Here is an 18,570-nt window from a genome sequence, read left to right as displayed (position 1 = left end):
TTTGATTGAATTAATTCAAATTTTAACCATCTGACATGGTGGGATTTGAACCTACGTCCCCAAAACATGGACATGGAATTCTGGATTACTACTGACTGGGATGTCACCACTAGATCATCTCTCCCCCATGGAGCACAAAGGAGGTGAGTTTCTCTCCACAGTCAACTCGTCCAATTATTTTCCCTTTGTGCCATCGCTGTGCTCCTCTCCAGAAAGGGGAGAATTGTGGCTGGTTAATCATTATCTTAAAATGCTCATTACTAAGGCAATTAGCATTTGGTGTTTAATAATGGAATCAGAGATTGACCGGTTATATTTTGAGAGAAGTTGAATTTTTGTATGGCTTCACCCACTTGTCTGTAATTAAGACTTGTATGATTTCATAGCACAGAGGAAGCCACTCGGTCCATCAGTTCTGCACTGACTCTGTCTGAAGGAAATGCACAATTTAGTCAGCTGTCTTCAGATTTTTCCTTTAGCCCTTCACGTGTTCCAGATCGCATCAAAATTCTACGTGAAAAGAATTATATGCACTTCTCCTCCTCTTATTGTTTCCTGTCGCTGTGTAAAAATGTTTTTGGATCCAGCTCTCTTTTTAACATGTATTTTGAATGTGCTTCCACTACCCTTTCAAAGGGATTCAAAGAGTTTGGGCTCCCTGGCACCTGTGCTTTGGGCAAACATGCACACATCTGTCAGGATCCAGACCAGACTCCAACTCTGTGAGGGCCTTGCCAGTGTATACTAGAACAGTACAGAGTTGGTACATCGTGGTGTGACAATAAGACGTAGGAGCAGACGTATGTAAAAGCAGAAGTATTAATGCTAGTACGTGCCACCTTTTTCTAACACTATATTAAATTTGCACAGCTGAAGGTGAATTTGGCAAGAAAGAAGCCAAACTGGTGCCATTAAAAGGGATCCACAACTAGTTTGGAGCTGATTAACTTCCACTCTGGCCCTGAGTTGCTCTGTTTGAGAAGGGCTGTCTTTCTGATCATGAGAATAAGGTGTTAATGTAATAGTGGTACTGGCAGACATGTGCTACACACTGAAGGAAGGATTGAATGGTCTGTGCTTTAAGAGATTTACTCAACAAGAACAGTGTTAAGCACAATCATGCAAGTTCGAGTTTGCAGAACTTTATAGAGTCACATCTGCCAAAGTACTTTGGGCTGACATGTGAAAGGGAGATAGCATAAAAGTGACAAAGAAGAGGAAGAGTTGTTCATAGAGGGAGATGAAGGAAGCTCTTCAAAAAGTGGAGTTGAGGATTATCAGATCAGCCATGATCTCATTGAATAGTGGAGCCGGCTCAATGAGTGAATGGAACACAACTGATCCTTCGTCTTATGGTTTTATAAGAGGCTTTAACGATTCAAGTCTTCAGGAAGTGATTGCCTCCCCAGAAGTTAAGCTAACTTTGCTCCATCAACACTCTTCATAACATTAAATGCCTCTCTCCTAACCTTCTCAGCTCTGGGAGGAGAATATTCCCAGCTTCTCCAATCACCGCACATAACTCAAACCCATCAACTGTATGTTTATCCTGCTAAACCTCCTCTATACTCTCTCCAAGGCTCTGATGTCCTTACTAAAGTGTGGAGCCCAGAATGGAACACAAGCTCCAGGAGAGCTGGAGGATCATTTAAACAGTAAATCACAGAAAACACGAAAGAAAACAGCAGTTATTTCTCTATAGTTGATAGTGTAATATTTCACCAAATGGAGAAACTCCAATTAGGAAGCAGTATGGTCTACTGAAGTTAAAAATTGCTTCCAGTATTCTTGATCATTACATCTGGAGTATGGTGCCTGTTGCAACTAATATTTATGTGGGGGAGGTGATGGCCTATTAATCCAGAGACCCAGGTTCAAATCCTGCCAAGGCAGCTGGTGAAATTTGAATTCAGTTTTTTTTTTTACTAGAATTAAGAGTCCAGTGATGACGTTAAATCCATTGTTAACCCACCTGGTTCACTAATGTTCTTCAGGAAAGTAAATTGCCATCATTGCCTGGTTTGGCCTACATGTGATTCCAGACCCACAGCAATGTGGTTGACTTTTAACTGGCCTATGGGTAATTAGGGACAGGCAATAAATGCTGCCTAGCCAGCAAAGCCCTCATCCTGTGAATGAATAAAAAAACTTATTTCAAAGACACTACATATTTAATATTGCTTAGATGACTTCAGTTTCGAAGTATTGTGAAAAATTTGGCTTATTTCAAGTTTCATGGAAATATTTGGAGGGTTTTATTTGAAAGAGGTCATTGAATTGTCATTGGACATTGGAGATTTAGCATAGCTTCTTAGAAATCACATGACTGACGATGACTGTTTTCTTTGCTGTAGACCCCTGCTGGATTATTTGAACAGTGACTAGATTTAGAGATTTGGTATTTAGTCTGCAAATGGGGAATAAGATGACTGTGTTGACTGGCTATCCAGTTGATCTCTCCCCTTTCAGGTAGTACTGTCATGTTGAGTTCAGAGTCTTATGAAGTTGAAGGTATGTACTGTACCTTTAAGAGAGGATAAAGGCTGTTCAAACCAGAGAGCTTACAAGCACCTGTGTGATATGACTAGATGGCACTCTCAGAGTGTACTGAAAAATTGAAAATATGTAACGTTTGGCTGTGAAGTAGATACCTGAGTTAGTTGTTGTTTTGACGACAATTCGAATTTAACCAATCAGTTTAAATTATGCCCCAGGATACTAAAACCCAATCCAGTTTGAATTTATTGTTTTGCCAACATTGAACCAATGAGACAATCTGATGTTGGAGATAAAAATGCAGGCATTTTGAAAATTAGAAACAGAGCAACAGATCCAAGAAATTAGGAAACACTCTTTATCAAAGGTACCTTTTCATATGAAACATATTCGCAGTAAAGAGAAAGAAGACGACGCAGAGAGATCCTCAGCCGGAAAAAGGCAGACATCAATGATGACAGCCGCTGGATGGTTTTGAAATTAAATTGGTGTAATTTTAATATTACTGTTTTATTGGAACAGCATATTGTCATAGAGTTGGAGGTAGGTAATAAGCAGTTAAGAGAAAGGGGAGCTTAGAGTTGTGAATAGTTATTGTTTAATGTTCACTATTAGAGTTAAAAAATAAATTGATATTTTTTCTTTAAATAATGGAATTTGGAAGTTGTCTGTCATATTTTAACAGATTACGAGGCAAGGTGAGCTTTTGCGGGTGTTTGGTTTCATTAACAGAAGGGTTCACTGCTGTGTAGAAACATTGATAGAACATAGAACAGTACAGCAGAGGCCCTTCGGCCCACGATGTTGTGCCAAGCATTTATCTTAATCTAAGATCAACCTAACCTTCACACCCCTCAATTTACTGCCATCCATGTGCTTGTCCAGCAGTTGCCTGAATATCCCTAATGTCTCTGATTCTACTATCACCGCTGGCAGTGCATTCCACACACCCACCACTCTCTGCATAAAGAACCTACCTCTGACATCTCCCCTAAACCATCCTCCAATCACCTTAAAATTATGACCCCTCATGACAGCCATTTCTGCCCTGGGGAAAATCTCTGGCTGTCTACTCTATCTATGCCTCTCATTACCTTGTACACCTCTATCAAGTCACCTGTCTTCCTTCTTCTGTCCTGTGTGAAAAGCCCAAGCTCACTCAATCTCTCTTCATAAGACAACCCCTCCAATCCAGGCAGCATCTCCTGGTAAATCTCCTCTGCACCCTCATTAAAGCATCCACATCCTTCCTATAATGAGGCGACCAGAACTGGACACCATATTCCAACTAGGTAAAAATAATGACTGCAGATGCTGGAAACCAGATTCTGGATTAGTGGTGCTGGAAGAACACAGCAGTTCAGGCAGTATCCGAGGAGCAGTATATTCCAAGTGTAGTCTAACCAGGGTTTTATAGAGCTGCAGCAAAACCTTGCGGCGCTTAAACTCAATCCCCTGTTAATGAAAGCCAAAACACCATAAGCCTTCTTAACAACCTGATCAATTTGGGTGGCAACTTTGAAGGATCGATGTACATGGACCTTAAGATCTCTCCATTCCTCCACATTGCCAAGAATCTTTGGCCTTCCAAAATGTCCAAGTTCAACTCCATCTGCCATTTCTCAGCCCATCTCTGCATCCTGTCAATGTCTTGTTGTAGCCTGCAACAGTCCTTGATACTATCTACAACCCCACCGACCTTTATGTCATCGGCAAACTTACTAATCCACCTTTCCACTTCTTCACCCAAGTCATTTACAAAAACTACAAAGAGGAGAGATCCAAGAACTGATCCCTGCAGGACACCACTGGTCACCGACCTCCAAGTGGAATACTTTCCATCCACTATTACTTGCTGTCTTCTTTTGGTCAGCTAATTCTGTATCCAGACAGCCAAATTTCCCTGTATCCCATACCTTCAAACTTTCTGAATGAGCCTACCATGGGGAACCTTATCAAATGTTTTACTGAAATCCACGTCCACCACATCCACTGCTCGAACTTCACCAACTTGTCTTGTCACATCCTCAAAGGCTTGTGAGGCATGACCTGCCCCTCACAAAGCCATGCTGACTATCTTAAATCAAACTGTTTTTTCCGAATAGTCATAAATCCTATCTCTCAGAATCCTTTCCAGTACCTTGCTTACCACAGACGTAAGACTGACTGAGCTGTAATTCCCAGGGATTTCCCTATTCCCTTTCTTGAACAGAGGAACAAAGTCATCTCCCTCCAATTATCCATTACTACTCACCAGGAGAGTGAGGATGCAAAGATCATCACCAGAGGTGCAGCAATCTCATTCCTCACTCTCATAGTAATCTTGGATATATCTGGTCTGACCCTGGGTGCTTATCTATCTTGATGCTTCCCAGAATTTCCAGCACATTCACTTTGTTAATATCAATCTGTTCAAGCCTATTAACCTGGTCCACCGTGTTCTCACTGTCAACAAGGTCCCTCTCTCTAGTGAATATTGAAGCAAAAAACTCATTTAGTGTCTCCCCTATATCTTCAGACCCAGGCACAAGTTCACTCCACTTTCTCTGATCATTTTCTTATTCCTCACATACATATAGAATGCCTTTGGGTTTTCCCTATTCCTTCTCACCAAGGCTTTTTTGTGCCCTCCACCTCGTTCTCCTCAGTCCATTTTTGAGTTCTTTCTTAGCTACCCTGTAATCCTTTAAACCTGTGCCAGATCCTTGCTTCCTTGACCTTAAGTAAGCTTCCTTCTTCCTCTTAACGAGAAATTCCTCTTCTCTTATTATCAAATGCTCTTTCACCTTACCATTCCTCGCCTGTCTTAGTGGGACTCGCAGCAAGTGCTCCTTAAACAGCTTCCACTTTTGTGTTGTGCATCTCCTGTAGAACACTTGTTCCCAAGTTATACTCAACAGCTCCTGTCTAATAGCAGTATAATTTCCCCTCCCCCAATTAAATACCTTCCCTGTTTGCTCCTGTCTCTCTCCATGGCTGTGGTAAAGGTGAGGCAGTTGTGGTCACTGTCACCGAAATGTACCCCCACCGAGAGATCTGACACCTGGCTTGGCTTGTTTCCGAGCACCAAATCCAATATTCCCTCACCCACTAGTCGGCCTATCTACATATTGAGTCAGGAATCCTTCCCGGACACACCTGACAAAATTGGCTCCATCCAGACCATGCACTAAGGAGGTTCCAATCAATATTGGGGAAATTGAAGTCACCCATAACAACAAGTGTTACATCTGCACCTTTCCAAGATCAGCTGTCCAATCTGTCCTTCCATCTCTCTGTTGCTATTGCTGGGGGAGGGGGGGTCTATGGGAAACACCCAATAAAGTGACTGTTCCTTTCCTGTTACTGACTTCTACCCTTACCGACTCAGTCGACAAACCCTCCTCAACAACCTCCTTTTCTGCAGCTGTGATGCACTCTCTAATTAACAATGCTACTTCCCCCTCCTCTTTTACCCCCTCCCTGTTCTTTTTAAAAGATATAAACCCTGGAACATCCAACAACCATTCCTGCCCCTGTGAAATCCACGTCTCCATTATACCCACAACAGTTCCCAGTACTGATCCATGTTCCCAGTCCATAACTCTTATTCCTGAGACTCCTGGCATTGAGGAGAAAGTGAGGACTGCAGATGCTGGAGATCAGAGCTGAAAATGTGTTGCTGGAAAAGCGCAGCAGGTCAGGCAGCATCCAAGGAACAGGAGAATCGACGTTTCAGGCATAAGCCCTTCTTCAGGCATTCTCCTGGCATTGAAACAGAAACACTTTAACCTATCCCTTTGCCCTATCAACAGTGTATCCTTCCTGAAAGACTCGCTGCATTCTATTTCTGCCCATTCAACAATTCCCTCTCCTCTGATCTGTAGCTCTGGTTCCCATCTCCCTGCCGAACTAGTTTAAACCTTCCTAAAGTGCTCGAGCAGCCAGGACATTGATGCCCCTTCAGGTTAAGTGCAAGCCATCCTTCATGTACAGGTACCTGAACGTAACCCAATGATCTACGTATCTGAAGCCCTCCCTCCTGCACCAGTCCTGTAGCCATGTGTTTCGCTGCACTGGCTCCCTGTTCCTCGCCTCATTAACATGTGGCACCAGTAGTAATCCTGAGATTACTACACTGCTCGTCCTGCTTTTTAGTTTCCAACCTAACTCACTGAAATCAGGTTTTAGATCTTCATCCATTTTCCCAGCTAATGTGCACCACGACTTCTGGCTGCTCACTATCCCCCTTCAGAATCTTGTCGACTCGATCAGAGACTTCCCAGACCTTGATACCTGGGAGGCAACGTACCTCCTGGGAGTCCCATTCGCGAGCACAGAATCTCCTGTCGTTCCTCTAACTATTGAATTTACTATCACTAGCACTTTTCTAATCTCCCCCCTTCCCTTCTGAGCCACAGAGCCAGGCTCAGTGCCTGAGACCTGGCCACTATGGTTTTCCCCGACAGGGCATTCCCCTCCCCACACAGCCGCTCCTCCAACAGTATCCACAACAGTATATATGTTATTGAGGGGAACGGCCACAGGGGATCCCTGCACTGTCTGCCGGTTCCCTTTCTATCCCCTAACTGTAACCCATCTACCTTTTTCCTGTACCTGAGGTGTGATTACCTTCCTGTAACTCCTCTCTCTTAGCCCCTCCACCCACGAATGATCTGAAGTTCATCCAGCTCCAGTTCCCTAACACAGTTTCCAAGGAGCTGGAATTGGGTGCACTTCCTGCAGATGAAGTCAGTGGGGACACAAGTGGTGACCTTTACCTCCCACATCCTACAGGGGGAGCATGCAACTGCCCTAACATCCATTCCTACGGTTCTGAATTTCCAAAGAGACAATTGAAAAAGCTCGTAATCTTACCAAATCGGCACACAGAACCTTTTTTTTGGCTAGAAGAGGAGGATGGGTGGCAGACACTACCTAAATAGTGTTTTGGGTAAAGCAACTGCCCAAATATATTACCTCACTTACTCAGCAGTCCCGTGTCTGCTCCTGCTCAGCGGCGCTCTGCCTATTTATGAGATAAGTTAATGATGGATTCATTTACCTTACTGGTCCTCGCTCTTACCACTCCCACTGCTGCTGCAGAAATGGAGGCTGCTGATCCCACAAGCTAAGTTTTTAAAGGATTAATTGACCTTCCCAGCAGCCCCCCATCCTCACTCTCACCGTTCCCATTGCTCCTGCAAAAGAAAAGCGTAAAATCTATTTGTAATTCTAATAGATTGGGGAAACTTCTCAGCATTGAATTTCCTGAGCAAGCTGTGTCTGCCAAGACTCCAGCAACAACTGTGCAGTATTAGTGACTTGACTGTACATGCCAGACTTTGTATTATGATAAAGTTTATCCTTTTGCCTTCAAAATAACCCATTGGCTAAAATGGCCTTTTTTTTTCAAAAAGTCAGTCTCTACAGAGAAATTATTTTTATCCTTCTCGTTTCCTGAAGTTTTAGGGATATTTTGAGTAATAAGCATGTATATTTCTACATTATGGACTGTGAATGTTAACTAAAAGTTGCATCTTTATTAAATAAGTTTTGTTTTGATAAACCAGATGTTATCTTTATTAAGAAACCTAGTTGATAGATCTTGTTGTTTAAAATCTCATATAGTTAAGAAAATTAATTGACCATTATGGTAACTAGGGAAAGTGATTTTATTTCATGTTGTGATCCATGGAGCCATTGGACCAGTGATGGTGCACTCTCCAGCCTTGATCAGAAGAATAGACTATCAAATTTCCAATGGTCTTGCTCACAATAAAATCAGAAACTTTACAAGGACAGTAACATAAGGCATCATATTCTTCTGTCAGGTCTATCATGATCACAAAGTCTAATTCTAGCCCAAAATATGATGAGCAAATATCAGTCTGCAAATCACCCCGATCGAACAACAATTAAATTGAAAATGCTGTGTTCAGTCATAGTAATTAGATTTTCCAGTCCTTCAAGAATTAACCAAAGCTTCACATTGGCAGCAGAACAGCCTTATGCAGCAGACAGTGTAATATTCTCAGCATTATAAAACAGAGCGACTTGCTCAGACTAACGCCACTAGAGATCTGCTAACACATAAGTGCACACATTAAGGTGAAGCCAGATGCATTTGTAATAAATTTGCCCTTAGTCGTTGTTGGGAATGCAGACTCCAATTTTGTTACTTTCTTTTCATTTCTAATCTCATAAAGCTTGCGTGAAAATAAATGCATTACAAATGCATTTATGCCATCAATGAGTTCATGCTACCAGTTGCAAAACATAACTTTCTATATTCCACCTGTACAAGCATTCTCCATTCAACTGCCACCAGTCGTTTCTATCCATGATGGAGTTTGGAAAGTTGAGGGCAGATCTAATTGAAACTTACAGAATATTGAATGGCCTGGACAGAATGGACATTAGGAAGATGTTTCCATGGTAGGAGAGACTAGGACCCAATGGGTCCTTAGAGTAAAGGGAATACTATTTAGAATGGAGATAAGGAGAGATCTCTTCAGCCAGAGAGTGGTGAATCTATGGAATTCATTGCCACAGAAGGCTGTAGAGGCTGGGTCACTGAGTATATTTAAGACGGAGATAGATAAGTTCTTAAGTATCAATGGGATCAAGGGTTATGGGGAGAAAGCGGGAGAATGGAGTTGAGAAACTTAACAGCCATGATTGAATGGCAGAGCAGACTCGATGGGCCAAATGGCCTAATTTCCGCTCCTGTGTCCAATGGTTTTGATCTATTACTTGAAGTTCAGGTACCTGTGCAACTGAGAACTCTTGACACTCATTCAGGAGAGAAACCCACCTCAGTGTGACTCCAAACAGGGCTGAAACCGAACTGGAAACTACAGAGTGAAATTGAATGACAGTCACAGAGACAGAGAGAGAGAGAGAGAGAGAGAGAGAGCGAGAGAGAGAACTGCTCCCCTTCAGGTTGTATGCTGTAAGAATCCAAGGGGAATCCCTTGCACAGGGCTTTTTCCTGTTGATGTGCAAACATCGATTCAGCCCCCTCCACAGCTTGCCATTCAATAAATTCACTTTGGGTCAGACGTGACGTGATAAAGACAAGGACGTTGCCAGGGTTGGACTACAGGGAGAGGCTAAATAGGCTGAGGCTGTTTTCATAGAATCACAGAATCCCTACAGTGTGGAAACAGGCCCTTCAACCCAACAAGACCAACCCTCTGAAGAGTAACCCACCCAGACCTATTCCCCCACCCCTATTACTCTACATTTACCCCTGCACCTAATCTACACATCCCTGAACACTATGGGGCAATTTAGCATGGTCAATTCACCCTAACCTGCACACCTTTGGACTGTGGAAGGAAACCGGAGCACTCGGGAGAAAGCCACACAGACACGGGAAAACGTGGCTGGAAGGGACCTGAGGGACAACTTTTTCACACAGAGGTTGGTACCTGTATGGAATGAGCTGCCAGAGGAAGTGGTGGAGGCTGGTACAATTACAGCATTTAAAAGGCATCTGGATGGGTCTATGAATAGGAAGAGTTTGGAAGAGTGTGGGCAAAGTACTGGCAAATGGGACTAGATTGGGTTGGGATATCTGTTCGGCATGGACGAGTTGGGCCGAAGGGTCTGTTTCCCTGCTGTACATCTCTATGACTCTATGACATAGTGTACTTAATGTATCAGCTTTAACATAATTATTTATCCCTAGATCTAACATGAAAGGATGGATTGATTGTTCCATCAGTTGCAGTGTAATGGTGTGCCTGTCATGTAGCTAATTTATCCATGGAATTACAAAGTCTGTTCGATATAATTTTTAAAATGTCTTTTTTCTTGGAATGTGGGCATCATTTGATTAAGACTGCAATTGTTGCACATCCCTAATTGCCCTTGAATAGAGTGGCCTGCAGGACTATTTCATAGGGCAGTAGGTCTGGAGTCACCCCAATGTGTTTTGACAACAAAGTCACGACAACATTACCTGTGTCTCAAATTATTAGTTCAGCGATGTTACCAATTTCTATACCACCATTTCTATTGCAATCTGATTCTGTTATATTCTTCTGTTGTAGGTTACTCAATACTGGCAATCACTGTGGGCCTTGCATTTGGATGTGGAATAATTATATTGTTTATCTACACCTTAAGATCCCAGAGAAAGTATCTGACAACACTTACAGGTATGTTGTGACCATCCGTATGGTTTCATACAAAGTCATAAGTTAATGAAATGATAGTAAATCTAGATTGTCTTCGGTTGTGTCATTCCTGAGACGTTGACGAGAATATTCTTCAGAACTGCTCCCTCTGTCCCAGAATCCCATTGGTAGAAACCCAAACAGTTCCAAGGCAATTCCGGGCCAATACATTCTCTACAGTTGATGCATGCACTTTTATATTTGCCAGTGTGAAGGAATATTTTGTAAGTTTGATTGCCACAACATCTCTTCAGGACATATTTCTAAACCACCACTGCAAACTTTCAACAGAAATGCAAACTCTAACTGCGAGTGCATATGGATTTTCACCAAAGGTGATGAGGCTCAGAGCAGGAGAAGCCTGTCAAATACATTATAGGAGAAATAAGATTTGCAAGTGGTTTCAGTCAGGACTTTTCTGCTTTTTGTTATACAGTCTATCTCTTGTCAAGAGAGTAAATGTTACAGGCTGTGGTATTTCGTTGGGTTTTTCACTCCAGCAGTGGTAGTTCATTGTGTTTATTGCTCCTGTAGTGATAACCCATTAGGTTTATTCCCTAGTGGATTTGTTGCCCTGGTAGTGGTAATTCATTGGGGTTTTTTTGCCTCACTACCAGCAATTTGTTGAGGTTATTTTCCTATTAGTGGTAGTTTATTGCCGCAGTACTGGTAGTACATTGAGTGTTTGCCTCAGTAGTGGTAGGTTATTGGATTTTTTTGCCTCATTAATGGTAATTCTTTGAGTTTATTGCTCCAGTAGTGATGATCCACTGGGATAATGGCGCCAGGAGTAATCTGGGTCAAGTTATGGGTCATTTTTTATTCTGCCTATACTTCACAATATAATGCAACTGTTTTGTTGGGAAATAAGGATTGATTTTAGTTACAACTTCTGGTTTTGATACTATATTACAATCTGATATTTGACATGTTACCTTCCATGTAGATTGTGTTCAACAGAGATTTGTTGATGCCTGGTGCAGCATTAGAGGAAAACAGAGAAATGAGGTGAGTTCAAACCAATTAAAACTGCAAAACTGTGTAGAACTGAAAAAGTAGTCAAGACTTTCATAATTAATAGAGCCCCTCAAATTCTCTTAAAGGGAAGTATGCTGCCCTGACATCTGAAACTATTATAAAAGGAGAGACATGAACTATTACAGTGGGTCTCAGTCCAATTTTAAGTTTAGCATAATAATTAAATTTGATGATGTAAAATCCATTAGCTAAGCTTTGTGGTGTTATTATGCTGAATTACATGGGACAAAATTCCTCTTAAACTGTCTAATATGCCCAAAAACCTTGGGAAGGGGATATTTTCCAGTTCAGTCAATAAGCACCATCAAATGTCCAATAGTTGAATCTCGATGCTCAGAAGACTTTTGATTTGATTTGATTAGCGATTGTCACATACCTAGATACAGTGAAAAGTATTGTTTTGCATGCTAACTGGACAAATCAACTCTTACATAAGTACATCAGGGTAACAGAACAGAATGTAGTGTTACAGCTACAAAGAAGGTGCAGAGAAAAATCAACTCTAATATTTGAGAGGTCTGTTCATAAGTCTGACAACAACAAGGAAGACGTTATCCTTAACTCTGTTGGTACGTGTTTTCAAACGTTTGTATCTTCTGCCCAATGGAAGAGGATGAAAGAGAGTATAACCAAGGTGGGAGGGGTCTTTGATTATGATGGTTGTTTTCCCAAGGCAACAGGAAGTGTAGACAAAGTCAACTGATGAGCAGTCTCTTGGGGAGTTGGCATATCATTATTCCAATTTTCACAAGGACAGTTTTGCAGTTTCTGGTTGGATTGTAATTTATACTGAGTTGGGAATGGTGGTTTGAATTTACGCCAGTGCCCATTGGAAGCTGAATCAAGAGTTCCCAAACTAATTTCATGAAGCAGTTTTGTAAGGATACTTTTGACCTCCAATCTGTTCTGATTTTAAAACATTGCAACCCCTGATTTCTGACAATGCAATACACTGTCAGTAAAACAACTCCCAAAAGGAAGCCAATTTTATTATCAAGTGACACAGACTATAAAATTTGAATCTACAACTCAGTTATTTAGAGATGTCTTGATAATGAAGAAAGTAAAGAACTTTTAGAAAACAGGAGAAAATATAGAGGAAAGGGATGGACAGAAGTAATTTTTTGAAGGTGAAGGATGTATTAACAAGAAAACCCAAGTTTATAACAAGGAAAGAAGAAGTCAGAAGATGCTACATTCTATTCATTTTTCATTTTCCCTTAGAAGGCAAAGTCTTTTCCCTGGGGTTAGGGAGTCCAGAACTAGAGGGCATAGATTTAGGGTGAGAGGGGAAAGATATAAAAGAGACCTAAGGGGCAACTTTTTCATGCAGAGGGGTGGTACGTGTATGGAATGAGCTGGCAGAGGAAGTGATGGAGGCTGGTACAATTGCAACATTTAAAAGGCGTCTGGATGGGTATATGAATAGGAAGGGTTTGGAGGGATATGGGCCGGGTGCTGGCAGGTGGGACTAGATTGAGTTAGGATATCTGGTCAGCATGGACGGGTTGGATAGAAGGATCTGTTTCCATGCTGTACATCTCTATGACTCTGTCTCTATGAATAAGTATGGGAAAAAATTGTGCGCTTTGAAATGTGGCTACTCGGACATCTGCTAATCTTTTGTTGGTTCAGTATCCCATCTCAGATACCATTTCTTGGTGTATGGTTTCATGCCACAGTATAAGGTGGATGCTTTACAGATTGGTTGAGGAAAAAACAAAGATTATCTTCAGGCTTAGACTTCACCAAAATTATTCATTAAAAATGAATAATCTCATACATGATAGTTATAGACATACCAGGCACTGACTGACAGTTACATTAGGTAATCACTAGTATGTTTTCTTCATATGTTCATGTCCTATTGCTGTCAGTCTCTCTTCCAGGGAGACACATTCCAGCAGGGCCTTCCAGAAATCTCCCATCTTTCTCTGTACACTCTGGTATTTATAGTCCGTGATTTGCAGCCCTGAGGCATGTTAGCAAGATTGCTCTGGGATCCTGATGCCATTACACAACAGTTAACATTCCATGCATGGAACATAAGACCAAGGAAGAGGTACTTGAAATAACAAGAACCGAAGAATCTTAAAAAACTGCCAGCCAGAAAAGAAACTCTCAGTATTTTGAGCATTTGATTAGAGCTGTGCACGGCAGCACAGAGATCCCCTCCAGAGGACAAGGTAGAGGGCAGCATGAAAAGAGGTCAAACTAGGCATTGGTGGTTGGTGGACAGAAGTGACAGAGCAGTTGCACACAGGCTACTCGTGATGTGTGGGGCTGGCACAACAAGATGACGTGGCATAGATTTCAGATCACAGTACTTATCACCGTACACCAGGATAGTACACCTACACAACACAATTACTATTTCAAGCCCATCAGCCTGAAGGGAACTTCTAAGACTTGTCAATGAATTAATTAATTTGCAACCTTAAGCACCAAAATGGACCAACATATTAACTCTGTTTAATTGCAGTTTTCTTGATAGAATCACAGGATTTGGTCAAACGTAATGTTTTCCTTTGATATCTTTGCCCATCACTCTGAAAGCGTTCTGTTGTTTTTCCAGAGACATCCACCTGCCGATCAAGCAAATAGTAGGTTGCCAATTGATAATCACCACTGGAATCCAGAGAGTGAGCTGTTTGTATTACCCAAGACTCCAATGAAGGCAACTGATCATCTCAGTGGCTCTGTATTTTATGCATTTTCAGAGCATCCAGTTTGTAACACTGCGTTGAAGTCTTGTTACGAAGTTGAGTCCCTGTGCAATGCCACTCATTTTTCAAGGATCCCAAGGGAGAATCCCGATGGCAAATGCTACGCTGGAAACCAAGGGGAAGGCTGCAGTGCTGCACATTTGGAAGACCCAAGCACAGGATCAGTTAAGCCCCTATTGCCCTCTGGGCATACAGTAGAAGAACCAACTCACCTTAATTTATCCACACAAGAAAGCAGACACAGTGTCAGCGCTGTCCCCTGCAGAGACTGCCAGGCAGAATCATCTGATAACCCTTGGACCTTGGGTAGCTCAACTCCATTGCATTCCAGAGAATCGACCAAAGGGCATACTATGAAGTGTGATTGTCAGACGAGTCGTCAAAGTAACTCTTGCAGATACAGTCAGAGCTCTGACAATACCAATGGAGACAGTTCTAACAACACAGACCCTGACCACCCAAATCTAAGTGATGAAAACAGTCAGAAGTCAGCCAATTCAACTCCATCTGGTAAACTAACCTCTATCCCTTAAACACTTGTTGGCTTAAAGAGAATGTAATATAAATATGTAGGAACTAGGAACAAGAGTGAGCCATACAGTTCTTCAAGCTTGCTCCACATTTCCAATGACCTTCTACATGAACTGTATCTTCCATAACCCTTGATTTCCTTAATGTCCAATATTTTGTTGACCTCAGATCTTGAACATACTCAAGATCTGAGTATCCACAACCTTCTAAGGATAATTCATGATTCAGAACCTTCTCCTCGTGTTTGTGTGGGTTTCTTCCGGGTGCTCTGGTTTCCTCCCACTGTCCTAAACTGGATTAGAGATGCTAAATTGCCCATAGTGTCCAGCGATGTGCAGGTTAGGTGGGTTAGCCATGGGAAATTGAGGGTTACAGGGATAGGATACTGAGGTGGGCCTGGATGGATGCTCTTCAGAGGGTCGGTGTGGACTTGATGAGCTGAATAGCCTGCTTTCGCACTGTAGGGATTTAATGATTCTCTCCATCCCAGTCCTAAATGACTGATTCTTTATTTCCAATACTCCTCATTGACTCTTTTCCCACTAACGCCCAGGTCTTTGTGACAATAATGTGCATTGTTACTAAATATTTGTTTCTAAAAGTATCTCCATTCTTTGCACTGACTTCCTCTCAGTGGATTCTCTTGATTCCCTGATGCAAATTACCCTTTGTATCTTTACATTTTGGAATAATGTACCATGGCTCCTATTTGTCCATCAAAACTAAAGATGTATTCCAAATGTTTGTCACTTCTCAAGTTACTGCTAATTTCCAATATGCTGATGTGGTGGTTCAAGTGTTTTAAACTTTTAAAAAAGCTGAAAAAACATTGAACTTTTTTTTGCTTAATTTGCCAGGATTTTGTTGCGGAGGTAATGCGACATACAATACAAGCGGTCAGTCCATGCTGAGTGTCGGTGGATCGGTTGTCTTCAATGTAATTGTCAAAGTGAACCACATGGCAGAGCAGAACAGCAAAGGAGACATGAATACAGGAGCTGATTTTCCTGCGAGGCAAGAAACCCACAAGGATAATGGCACTTTCCCTACAACAGAGGCAACGCCAGGCAACAGCTGTGAGCTTGGAGCAAATGCAGGCTTGCCTGTGCAGGAAGAAAACTTTGAGGAAAGTGTGTGTGTCCCTATCCAAGAGGAACAGAACAGTAAGCATGGCCATGAGGTTCACATTCCAGTGCAAGAAGAAAACAGCAGGGAAAACTTGGAAGGAAGTCTGGACTTGGCCAGTGGAACAGTCAGACAGGAAAATTGGGTGCATCCCAAAGAAAGTACATTCATTCCTGAGCAGTAAGATGGAAAATCTGAGCATTTACACCACAAGGAATAGAATTGGTGATTAAAACAGTTGGGATCGATATGAGTTTTTTTTTTGCACTTCTGGACTCTATCTTTTGCAAGTTACGTTAGACACATCTGAAGATTGTACACTAACACGCTGGGAGAGCTGCTATTTATCTATTTCTTCTAGAGACAGGTAATTGAATTGTTAGGTTTTGGTATGTTCACCAAGATATTTTACTTTTTTTTGTAGCCTATTGGAATTATTTCTTAGTCTCAGAGAAGTAAAAAAAATGGATGGGGGCATAGAACACAGTACAGGCCATTTGGCCCTCAATGTTGTACCGACCTGTGGAACCAATTTAAGCCCATCTAACCTACACTATTCCATTCTCATCTGTATGGGACTTCGATGTTGTGGCATTTCGGAGACATGGATAGAGCAAGGTGAGGAATAGACGTTGCAGGTTCCAGGGTTTAGATCTTTCATTAAGAACAGGCAAGGCGGCAAAAGAGGAAGAGACATGGCCTTGTTAGTCAAGGATGGTATAACGGTCGCTGAGAGAACTTTTGATGAGGACTTGTCTACTGAGGTAGAGTGGGCTGAGGTTAGAAACAGGAAAGGAGAAGTCACACTGCTTGGAATTTTTTATAGGCCTCCGCAGAGTTCCAGGGAGGTGGAAGAGAGGATTAGCAAAATTATTCTGGGTAGGAGTGAAAGGAACAGGGTGGTCATTATGGGGGGACTTTAACTTCCCCAACATTGACTGGAAATGCTAGAACTCTAATATGTCAGATGGATCAGTTTTTGTCCAATGTATACAGTGGGTTTCCTGACACAGTATGTCGAAGGGCCGACAAGAGGGGAGGCCACACTGGATCTGGTCCTTGGTAATGAACCAGGCCAGGTGTTTGATTTAGTTGTAGGTGACCACTTTGAAGAGAGTGACCATAATTCATTTATGTTTAGTTTAGCGATGGAACGGGATAGGTACATGCCACAGGTCAAGAGTTATCAATGGGGCAAGGGCAATTATAATGCAATTAGGCAAGAATTTGGATGCATAGAATGGGGTAGCAAAATGCAGGGGAAGCAGACAATGGAAATGTGGAGCTGGTTTAAGGAACAGATATTGCATGTCCTTGATAGGTATGTCCCTGTCAGGCAGGGAGGAAGTGATAAGGTAAGGGAACCGAGGTTTACTGCGGAAACTGCATCTCTTGTTAAGAAGAAGAAGGAGGCTTATGTGTTGATGAGGCAAGATCGTACAGATGAGGCGGTGGAGAGTTACAGATCAGCTGGGAAGGATTTAAAGAGAGAGTTAAGAAGAGCAAAGAGAGAACACAAGCAGTCTTTAGCAAATAGAATAAAGGAGAACCCTAAAGCTTTCTATAGGTATGTGAGGAATAAATGGATGATTAGGGTAGAAATAGGGCCAATCAAAGACAGAAGTGGGAAGTTGAGTGTGGACCCTGTAGAGATCGGAGAGGTGCTAAATGAACATTTCTCATCGGTGTTCACTCAGGAAAAGGAGAATATTGTAGAGGAGAAGAATGAGATACGAGATATTAGACTAGAAACGGTCGAGGTTAGTTACGTGCAGGTGTTATCAATTCCAGAAGGAGTGAAAGTAGACAAGTCCCCCGGGCTGGATGGGATTTATCCGAGGATTCTCTGGGAAGCTAGGGAGGAGATAGCAGAGCCTATGGCTTTGATATTTGAGTTGTCATTGTCTACAGGTTTGGTTCCAGAGGACTGGAGGATTGAAAATGTTGTGCCCTTGTTCAAGAAGGGCAGTAGAGATGACCCAGGTAATTATAGACCAGTGAGCCTTACTTCTGTTGTAGGAAAGCTTTTGGAAAGGATTATAAAAGATAAGATTTATAATCATCTAGCAAGCAACAATTTGATTTCAGATAGTTAACATGGTTTTGTCAAGGGCCGGTCGTATCTCACTAACCTCATTGAGTTTTTTGAGAAGGTGACCAAGCATGTGGATGAGGGTAGGGCAGTTGAAGTGGTATACATAGACTTCAGTAAAGGCTTTGATAAGGTTCCACATGGTAGGCTGTTGGAGAAAATGCAGACACATGGAATTGAGGGTGATTTAGCAATTTGGATGAGAAACTGGCTTTCTGAAAGAAGGCAGCAAGTGGTGGTTGATGGAAAATATTCAGCCTGGAGTCCGGTTACTAGTGGTGTGCCACAAGGATCTGTTTTGGGAGCACTGATGTTTGTCATTTTTATAAATAACTTAGATGCAAGCATAGGTAGATGGATTAGTAAATTTGCAGACGACACTAAAGTCAGTGGAGTA

The 18,570-nt window shown here is 42.0% G+C and overlaps 1 protein-coding gene across 1 annotated transcript in view; it reads left to right on the top strand.

The window, feature by feature from the left end:
* The window catches only part of LOC122564549, a 72,563-nt gene extending 55,948 nt beyond the window's left edge, over positions 1 to 16,615 (top strand). Inside the window, exons 7-10 of the mRNA XM_043719604.1 lie at positions 10,536 to 10,643; positions 11,608 to 11,669; positions 14,275 to 14,935; positions 15,814 to 16,615. Of these exons, the coding sequence (XP_043575539.1) occupies positions 10,536 to 10,643; positions 11,608 to 11,669; positions 14,275 to 14,935; positions 15,814 to 16,265 (1,283 nt within the window). The 3' untranslated portion in view covers positions 16,266 to 16,615. The remainder of the gene's footprint in view (positions 1 to 10,535; positions 10,644 to 11,607; positions 11,670 to 14,274; positions 14,936 to 15,813) is intronic.
* Positions 16,616 to 18,570: the final 1,955 nt, after the last annotated feature.

Source organism: Chiloscyllium plagiosum, chromosome 29 (assembly GCF_004010195.1).
Source record: "Chiloscyllium plagiosum isolate BGI_BamShark_2017 chromosome 29, ASM401019v2, whole genome shotgun sequence".
Classification (NCBI taxonomy): domain Eukaryota; kingdom Metazoa; phylum Chordata; class Chondrichthyes; order Orectolobiformes; family Hemiscylliidae; genus Chiloscyllium; species Chiloscyllium plagiosum.
Note: the sequence above shows the minus strand (reverse complement) of the source record. Positions and strands in the feature narration are given on the sequence as shown.